We start from the raw sequence: 10,705 nt of genomic DNA on the forward strand, positions 1-10,705 counted from the left end.
ATACCTGCTTTTAATGTTTCTTATATTGGTTTTAGAAAATAAAATTAGTTATTGATCATAAACCATCTTAGTTGTTTATTAAAATGATGCCAAGAAACCACATTTGTGCTTTCTGTTCATTTAATTTGGATATTTTCACCTTATTTTCACCTGATTTTGCACCTGTGTCTCTAAGGTAATATACTTTTGACATCTGGGTTGAAACCCCATTCTCAAACTTTGCATCTCAACATACAACTAGCAGAAAAAATTTTGAAAATCAAACAAAAAATGAAGAAGTTTCATATTCACGAACATTGAATTTTCCTTCTTAATTATCTTGGTGCCATTTAATTATCTTGATTATAATTATGATTAATAATAGAAATATCATATGCAACCAAACTGAATTCCATTAAATGGTCAAAACTTTAAACCTTCAAACATTGATTTTTCGGAGATGGGTTGTCCTACAGAAAAAAACTTGGGCTCAAAATGCTCAGGAAAGAAAGTTCTAAAAGATTATGAGATAATATAATCAAACAGAATTTGGTACAAAAAAAGCCTGAACACCCTAATAGTGGTACATAGGTGTTACGTGAGATGAACAGCCTCGTCATGATGTCAGACTTCAGAGTAAATCGATGCAATATTAGGGTGGGAAGGGTGGGCACGTAACACCTATGTACCACTATTGTTTCACGGAATTTTAATTAAACTTCAATTAAAATTTCGTTTAATTATGTAATTCCATTTCACAAATATGGTACATAGCTGTCACGTGAGATGTTTAGAGATATTGCATCTTATTTATCCGAAAATTACTAGAGATTATAATCAGTAATAAATCTACAATAATAAAGTTCTCATACATTTATCTAATCAACATATTTACATTGCATTACTGAGTATCGCATTACAGAAACTGGTGTCTATGGTTACAGGTTTATTATAGAATTTCCGAAAAGTGCATTGATTTGTCCACCCTGCGGTGCGTAAAATTGTCGAAAGTGGTAAACCTTTACTACAAGCTTTAGAAACAGACGCTGATCTCACACTGTGAGGTTTAAATGCGGAGCAATCTATACCAGCTGCTATCATAACTGTTTTCATCCATCTGGATATAGTGTCTTTGCTTACACCTTTATACGGTGCTACAAAACTTACAAAAAATTTCTTTTCTTTCCCGCGAAATTTTTCAGTCATTTTTATATATAATTTTAAACAAGTTACAATACACAAATTTGTATTTACAAATCTATCTAAAACAATTTCATTTAAATGTTTTCCTGGTTTAGTTTGCTTCAAAATGTCACCTATTCTTATCTTAACAATATCATTCGAAAACTCTAAATTACGAATATCTAATAAATGAATAGACTGTAACCTTTGAGCTGTCAACAAAGACAATAAAGAAACACATTTCAAAGTAATTTGTTTTAACGTCAAACTGTTATTTTCTAACGTATCTAAATAATTAAGTAGATCGGACACGTTCCATGTAAAATTGTATCTTGGAAGTGAAGGTCTCAATTGGAATATTCCTCTCATAAATCGCTTGACCAAATTATGTTTGCCAATTGAATCGTGTCCATTAAGTGTCATAAATGAAGACAAAGCAGATCGCGCTGTATTAAGTCCACTATAACCTATCCCTGAATGGAAAAGTTTTGCTAAAAAATCTAAAACTAAATTTACAGTTGATGACATGGGATCAGCATGTTTTTCAATACAAAAACACACCCACTTTTTGATATAACTCCAATATTGTTGTTTTGTGGAGTCTCGCCATGAATGCATGATAATGTCGACAACTGATTTTGATAAACCTTGACTTTCAAATGATCCCCGGACAATTTGAACGCTGTCAGGTGAAGTTTGTTGAGGAGCGGATGAACTTTTGCTTTGTTGAACGAAAGTGTCACAAGTGATTTCTTCACTGGTAAAATTCTGAGACAATCCACAAGCAACTGTAGAATTTTTGGAAACCAAGGTTGAGTTGGCCATAACGGGGCTATTACGATTGCATCTGCCTGATCCTGTACAATCTTCCTCAATACTGCTCCTAGTATGCTGAAAGGAGGGAAAATATAATTAAAGTTTGCTCCCCAATTAAAAGTAAATGCATCAACAAGTTTTGCATTTGGATCTGGTCTATAAGAACAGTATGGCGTAACTTTGTAATTTAACCGTGAAGCAAATAAATCAATATCAGGGCTTCCAAATAATTGTTCAATTTTTATATAAACTTCACTATCTAATTCCCATTCAGTGTCATCATTGCTATTACGCGATTCATAGTCAGCTTCGCAATTTTCACTCCCCGGTAAATGTGCAGCAGTTAACCAGATGTTTCTATTTATACACCATAACAAAATCTCCCTTGTCAAGTCATTGAGATTTTCTTTCATACCGCCCATTTTATTTATATACGTCACAGCAGTTGTGTTATCTATCTGCGCGTGTATATGTACACATGACGCGTTGCTACAAAATGACTTCAGTGTTAAATACACAGCTAACAATTCTAGTTGATTAATGTGATAAGAATTTTCTTCAGCCGACCATCTACCACCTGTAGATTGGCTCTCATAAACTCCGCCCCATCCCGTTAAAGACGCATCTGATCTAATTATAATTTCGGGATTTCCAATACACACATATTTCTTGCAAATCTCTATATTATCGATCCACCAATTTATATCTTGCTTACACATTTCATTGAGACAGAATTTTGCGTCATAATTGCCTCGTTGTTTCCGTAACTGTTCGTTTTTAGTTATATGCAGTCTTTTGTGAAACAATTTTGCATACGGAACGCCGTATTCGCTTGCTACCATTTTACCTATTAGTTCAGAAAATTCTCTGATAGAAACATATTCCTTGCGTAAAATTTGTTTACATAATTCCGTGAATTTTTTATCCCCAAGGGTGACTGGGGTATAGAAATATGGTCACTTGGTCTTCTCCCGACCGGCAGTAAAACGCTTGCCGAAGTGGGGCGTCCGTTTGGCTGTGCGGGATGTATCAAGTTCGCAGTCACGTCCGGTCAGATGGGGACGTTAAATCCGATGTCTCGTGTAAAGAGAGTGCCACGCTCTTTGCACGTTAAGAACCCTTGCAACAACTCTTTGAGGGGTCCGTAGGTGGCCTGTTGCAAGGCAAAATTTCTGTCTCTATCCAATATACCCTCATTTTCCAGTGGCAGTCCAAATTTCCCCGACCATCATCCTCTATTATAACAACCTACTTATAGTATTTATTGTTAACTTGTTCTCGTCCTGAATATGCATGAAATATTTGCCACTGGACGTTAAGCAACCAACAATCAATCAATCAATTGAATTTTTGAGATTTTTCTTGAGTAAGACGCACTGACATTTCTCGTGAATTCAACACAAACCCAAGATGTTGAATTTCTTGTGTCGGAACGAAAACGGATTTATTTGGATGAATTGTAAGACCTAGTTTATCGAATAACGTAACTGTGTCATTAATGTTATTAATGCAATCCTCATAAGATTGTCCAATTAAAAGAGAATCATCGATATAGGCTGAATTGCAATGACCTTTCTTCCGTAATTCAGAAAACACACATTTCATTATCTTTGTAAAAACACGTGGGCAAGTACTTAGACCTTGAGCTAAACATGTAAATTGATATAATTCCCCATTCCATGTGAATCGGAGAAATTTTCGATCAGACTCTCTGACTGAAATACTAAAAAATGCATCCTTCAAGTCTATACTACCAAAATAACAATTACGATTCATTAAATTAATTGCAGTACCTAAACTATCCATCTTAAAATGATAATTCTCTATATATTCATTTAAAGATTTTAAATTTAAAATCACTCGATGTGTTCCATCTTTTTTAGGTCGTGTGAAAATATGTGTCACAAACTGATTCTTGCATGGTATAGCTTTTTGGATAATGCCTTTCTTTAAAAAAGTGCTCACTTCTAAAGTTATGGAAGTTTTTTCATCTTCATTAAACGAAGGATTATTACAACTGTTACGACTGGGCGGTAAAGTGTGAAATTGTAACCGATAACCAGTCAACATTTCTAGAATTGATGTATCACTTGTTATTGATCTCCAACTTTCAAGATTGTTTTTTACTTTCCCAGCTCTAAAGTTTTCAGGAGTATTAACAAGATTTGAAAATTCACATTTACTTTTGTTATCTAATTGTTTAATCTGACTAACCTGTGGACTTATCGATTGTTTGGTTTGTTGAACTGTCTCCCCCCTCTTCCTCGTTTGTTCGGGAAGGAGTTTCGCTGGTCTAAAAAACGACTTTTGCCATTCCCAGTTTTATTGTTATTATACCCTTCAGAAGAATTACGATGATAGTTATATCCACTTGTTGAAGGTTTCTCGGTAAATCCGGTATTAAATCCCGTTACAGATATTTTCTTTGATTTTTGAATATCTTCAATTTTCTTCTGCAAATCGTCCCCAAACAATTTATCAGATACGGAATTGTTTGTATAAGTAAGTTTCTTAAACTTTCCAATCATAATTGGTTTGAAATTTTCTTTCCTATATTGGTTTAGTTGAGTATAAGAAGCCGCGAACATTCGGATGCCATCTGTCATTTTTCTAAGGTTTTTTGTTGGCTCAAATGTATTCTGCTTTAAAGCAGCTTTCAAGATGTCATTTGTCGTTTCTATTGCCGGAATCATTCCCTTAATGACATACCCCATGATTTTTTGTAATTTAAGATCACGTGATCTTATTGCGTTGATCATAGAGTGTTTTTCTCCCCATACTTCTTCATTTACTGAAGGGATCATAAGGTTTTGACAGTTTTCTGGTCTTTTGTACTTCGATTTAATTTCTTTGAATTTAGAATCTGGGATTTTAGATCTTAGAGAAGTATTGACTGATTTTGCTAAGCTTTCTTCAATAGCTGCACTAGTTTCCTCAGAATCATTATAAAATTCGCTCATTTCATCCATTAATTCATTGACCTCGTTAAGATCCTCGTCATCAGTGACGTTATCTGATTTATCAAGGTTGTCGGTCTCAGCATTTTCAAAACTACACATAAGTTTATCTAGGTCATCAACAGACTCTGTGTCATGCTGGGAATCATCTGCAACTTTTAAGTGTTTATTTGAAATGTTAGATTCCCCGTCATCACAATGGGATCTTTTTGTTCTACTTGCACTATCGTGTGGTGCTATTGTGTATTTATTTGCACTGACCGACACATCATCGGATTTAGAACCTAGATGTTCTGTTAGTTTTTGCATATATTTCATCTGCTTGTATTGTAAACGTATTAAAGTGTCAATCGACATCGATGACATATCGTCGTCATCATCAGATTCAGATTCATGTGTTTGAGAATCCCTAAAGTCTTTGGGTATTCTATTATCATCTACACCCTTTCCAGATTGCTGGCTAGTGTTAGGGTTATGGTCATCATCAGATAAGTCTAGTGTCCCACTTTTTGGATCATCATCAACCTGAGATGCCATTGTTCAACAAGTTATATAACTTGCACTTACGTGGTTACGTACTGAAAACCGTGATTTCACGTTAATTTAATTTCAGAAACGCCAAAACTTCGAAATTGATAAAAGTTTGGATAAGTTTAAATCCTGGCACTATATATAATCCAAAAGTTTTAAAGACAAAATTTATCACATGTTAACAATATAATTGACGAGCATGTTCTGACATCATGACGAGGCTGTTCATCTCACGTGACAGCTATGTACCATATTTGTGAAATGGAATCAGTCTCACTTGCGGACAAACTTATCCCCTACTAGTAGTGTTACTGTATTAAACAAACAATAACTATAGGAAATTAATATGGAATAGTAATTTTTAAGGTCTTTCCTCTCCGTGAGGAAAGACCTTATTGTTTTTCGCATGTTTTTTTTTTTTTTTTTTTTTTTTTTTTTCATCCAGCATTTGTTTGACATGGCCTCCCCTCGTTTTTATTGGAGTTATCAAACCCAAATATGGACCATCGGTAGACCTCATTATGAAGTATTACCAGATGAGGCTGTGTAGGATTTCATCATCCCCTTTAGAAGTTATCTCCCTTTTATTGATTTTTTTCAACATGGCCCCCCTCGTTGTTTTTGAAGATATCATGATCTTATTTGGACAATAGGTACATCTCATCATGATGTATTACCATATGAGGCTGCATAGAATTTCATCATCCCCTATGAGAGTTATTTCCCCTTGAAACAATTTCTTTCCTTTGCTCATTTCTCAAAAAATGTTAGAGATAGAATCGATTTGAAAACGGCAACATGTACAGGAAGAGATGGCAATGTTAATGAACATATACAATCATTTTGTTATTAACCCTTATAAGGAGTTATTCCCCTTGAAAAATTGTATACAATTTTAGAAAAAATCTATTTCGAGAACTGGAAGTCGTAGAGACTTGGGACCTTCACCAATAATCTTTAATTCATGTGACCTTCAATATGCACCCAAAGTCAAAGGTCACAGAGTGCAAAAAAAAAATTACGCTGCAATTTCAAGCTTACATATTAGGAAAACGATAAGACTTTGCTGCCTACATACAGCGTATAAAATGTTCCTCTTGACGAACTCTACATTTTATATAATAAGCCCAAAAATGTCCGACCGTCTTTTCAAAAGTTACAACGGGATGATTCTTAAAAGTATAGTCTTTTGTGTATATCTTTTTAAAGGTAACAGATATCAACCTACTATAAACTGAAAAGATGATCAGTAATTCAAGACCTTCAATTTGAGGTCAATGTCAGGTCATGATGAAATTTCACCTTGACCTTCACATTATACTATGACCTTGACCTTGTGATATTTGAAAGGTCAAGTGGTCTTGAGTTGAATGGTGATAGTCCCATGTATCTACGACTTCCGGTTCTCAAGTTTGGTATTGCATCATATATTTGATGATTAATTGTGACCTTGGTGAACATTGAAATTGTCCCAATTCTTTTTCTATAATGTTGTCCTTCAACTGTAGATCATTTATCATTTAACAGATTTGAGATATCTATTGTCGTTTTAGAGGTAATGCAGTTTGAAGTTTTTCGAGCGGAGGCATGTATTTCTAAATCATTAAGAGCTTTCCACTTAAAATGTATTAGAAATTGAAGAGGTTGACATTGTTATATGTTTGACCAAATACCAAAAACATTCCATGGAAAAAAACACCAAAAAGTCAATTTGAAATTTTCAAGTTTTGCATTGACTTTGTAAGTTTCATAACTTCTATTTATATAGTTGATATTGCATCATTATTTGCACTTTGTCAAATGGGGTCATCTGATATATCAAATTGAAGGTCTTAATAAACTCTACTTAAAAATGAAAATTTTAAACCTCCTTTTCATCCCAGAGGGAAGGGTGGGGTCATTTAGTGCAAACATTCAAATTTCTCAGATGGTAAGGTTGTCGCATATCAAATGAAAGAACATAAAGCGTACATTTCAAATTTCAAATTGACGTCTCCCAAAAATGGGTTAGATGGGGTCATTGAGTGCAAAAAATAAATGTTCTTTTAAGGTAGGGTTGTTGTATATCAAATGAAAGGCCATGATGTGTACATTTGAAATATCAAATTCCCAACCTCCAAAAATTAGTTGGATAGGGTTATTAAGAGCAAAAAATAAACTTTCTAGAACATGGCGTTGTCGCATATCAAATGAAAGCTCATATACTCTGTTTCATATATTATAATTCCGATCTCAAAAATGTAGGCGGATAAGGTCATTAAGTGTAAAAAGCGAAAAGTTTCAGAAGGTATGCTTGTCGTATATCAAACGAAAGGTCGTTCAATGTACAATACGAAAACATCACTTTTACAGGAAAGACCTTTCAATTGTTTTACAAACAATTGAGATACTAGTTTCTTTTATAATTTCAATTAAATATGATTTAGTAAAAACTGATTTAACATTCTTTTATAATAAGTAATATTTCTGAATGTTTAAATAACAAATATATACACTTAAAGGCCATTCCTTGTTGTCTATATAGAAAAAATAAGTATCGAAGAATATTCTTTTTTGGTTGAAATATTAGTTTAAAATAGTAATGGAATGTACTCTTTGAAAAGAAACCCACACAAAGTCCTCTTACATTATTCCCTATATATATATATATAAAGAAAGAAAAAAGTACCCTTTGCAACAAAATTTTCTACAAACTCTCTTTAAAATTTTTCTATAAGACGGTCTATTTTAACTTACCATGGAAGAATATTTATAGTTTTAGATCCCAAAAAGAACAGCATTTTATAGAAAATGACATATATTAGTATACAATTTTATCAATAAGACTCATTATGAAAGTACGCAGAATCAATTTACTCTAAATCTATTTCACACAAGAGACCTTCTCAAATAGTTTTTTTTATTGTTTTTACTCAAATTCAAAGTTTTACAGGAACATTTATCATGTTTTTGATAAACAACAAGTTTTTTATTTTTTTCCTGGATAGAAATTAATTTTTGATTTTGGTTTGATATATCTATTAACATGATTGATGAAATATTGTACAAAACATGTTAAATTCGCATGCAATTTCATATCAAAATGGCTTCAACAGCACCTAATAGCGCTGGAATTTTTTTTCAACATACCAAAGTTCAAAAATTGTTGACAAATATTTCAAGTATATTATATAGACTTTATAGTATTCGAATTCAAGTAGGCTTTGACAACTTTAATGTTTGACCCTGTGAGACAATCAAATGCAGGGAATTTATTCCATCAAATACATATACATGTATATATATTTCAAAGGCCCTCTTAACCAAGACCAAAATTATATATTTGGAATATTAATTATCATATTGTGTTTCAGATTAGAATTAATTCATTTTCAGTTAAATTTTTCTTTCCCTGCAAAAATCTACACAAAAATAGAATGCAAAAAGTAATGTTTTATTGAGTCACATAATTTACCTCAAAATTGAATCTGCTAGTAATAATAGTATGGACTGTATAATTGTTTACATTTCCAGCAGGTAAAAATACAACAATGAAAAATAAAGGAAAATCTGTTCTCTAAAGAGGAAAATTAGAATAAGGAAAAATTTGTAAAGATTGATATTATTTAGTACGCTTAAAACACTGAAAATCTATTAAACTTAACATTTTGTTAGATTTTTTGTTTATTTATTTGTTATTATAATATATTAATATATTTAAACACAATGTAAATGTTTACTTTCCAATTTTACAAATTGATATGCATTACTACTGTACATGTTATAAGTTAAAGTAATACAATCATGCTGAGTGTTTGTCCGCAACATCCGGGTTTTCAGAGATAAGAATAGCTATAAAATCTGCATCTCATTAGATGACGTGTAACATAGGGGAATCTGATCCTATGCTATTGCTAAAATTTTCGTCGAACCATAGTTTAGATTGTTGTCATGATTCACAAGAATAGTGTTACCATGTAAATAACTTGGACGTTGCCAGTTTTCAAGTAATTAATAGTCTTGGCTGAATAATTGAAGCAAAAATACAGGCATGCTTAAACAAGCTTTGGGATTAGTATGTTACACATTTTCTGCTATTCAATGTGTCGTAACGGACTATTTCAGAATATTTTAACATTGAAAGGAAGAGTTTTGAAATGAAATTCGGAGCGGCGTGAAAAAAAACTACTGGGTTTTTAAGTTTGAGGTGACCGTTTCCAATTTGTCTAACTAGTTCCTTAGGCATGAATGGCTTGGTCGTCTTTAATCTTTCGTTGAATGTGTGAATAGACATTTGTCCTTTGAAAAATTTCAAATACAGGTACAACTCTAATCTGGAAAGGTGACAATGCGCAAATCAGTACCCTCAAAATTGTTGACTTTGTTGTTGTATACCTGGAGATATACAGGTAGTCTAACTAGTTGAGTAAGGGGAGATCTTCTTTAGCTCAATTGCTTAGAGCGCTGCCTTTAGATTAAAAAAAAACAAACAGAAAATCATTCTCATGATTGAAAACATCATCAAGATGTGTGGAAAAGATGTTTTTGCCCTGTCCCGATATGTTTTTTTTTTTTATCGCCAATTGTTTAATATATATTTATATTAATACCAAGTTGTTTAATTTAAATCAACTTAAAACAATCTATGAAAACATAAATCCTTATTATGAAGGGGAATTTGTTCTCATTTTTGAAGGGTCAGTTAAAGAATTCGGCAATAGGACAAATAATCATCTTCATATTTCTACAAAAAACTAAATGCCTGAAAATAACTTAATGCCTAGGAGTTAAGATTAATGCCTAATTTCACTTATTTCTGCTAACTTATATATATCTAACGACAATAACATTTTCATATTATTTAAAATTTCATGAATAACTTTGACGTTGCCAATTTCTCATAATTATGAGAGCCGTGGTGTAGTGGTTAGTGCATCGGACTACTAACACAAAGTTTCCTGGTTCGATTCCCGTTTGGGATGAAAATTTCAGGAACTCAATTTTCAGCTCTCCCTTGACACCATTTTGCGAGTATGGTCTTGAGGAAACGATGATAGTCCGTCGGACGGGGACGATAAATGGCTGACCCGTGTTAAGAGAGAGCCATATCTCTTGCACGTTAAAGACACCCTTGTACATTTCGAAAAAGAGTAGGTTAATGCCGCTACAAGGCAGCACTCGCATCCTCAAAGTGGAAAGGGATTAATATAAGTTGCAAAACTTGTTTCCCAATCCACTATAAATAAATATGTTTAAACTAT

The 10,705-nt window shown here is 32.9% G+C and overlaps 1 protein-coding gene across 1 annotated transcript; it reads right to left on the reverse strand.

Moving 5' to 3' along the window:
- Window positions 1–850: 850 nt before the first annotated feature.
- Window positions 851–4,343, reverse strand: LOC134719737 (uncharacterized). The gene is made up of 2 exons (XM_063582698.1): window positions 4,192–4,343; window positions 851–2,052 (listed from the first exon to the last, which is right to left on the reverse strand). The coding sequence occupies exon 2, from the start codon at window positions 1,984–1,986 to the stop codon at window positions 871–873; it is 1,116 nt and encodes a 371-aa protein (XP_063438768.1). The 5' UTR covers window positions 1,987–2,052; window positions 4,192–4,343; the 3' UTR covers window positions 851–870.
- Between the last annotated feature and the right edge of the window lie 6,362 nt (window positions 4,344–10,705).

Source organism: Mytilus trossulus, chromosome 5 (assembly GCF_036588685.1).
Source record: "Mytilus trossulus isolate FHL-02 chromosome 5, PNRI_Mtr1.1.1.hap1, whole genome shotgun sequence".
Lineage (NCBI taxonomy): Eukaryota > Metazoa > Mollusca > Bivalvia > Mytilida > Mytilidae > Mytilus > Mytilus trossulus.

Excerpts from the sequence above, each read along its gene's own strand:
- LOC134719737 (XM_063582698.1), bottom strand. The coding sequence starts at position 1,986 with ATGGCCAACTCAACCTTGGTTTCCAAAAATTCTACAGTTGCTTGTGGA.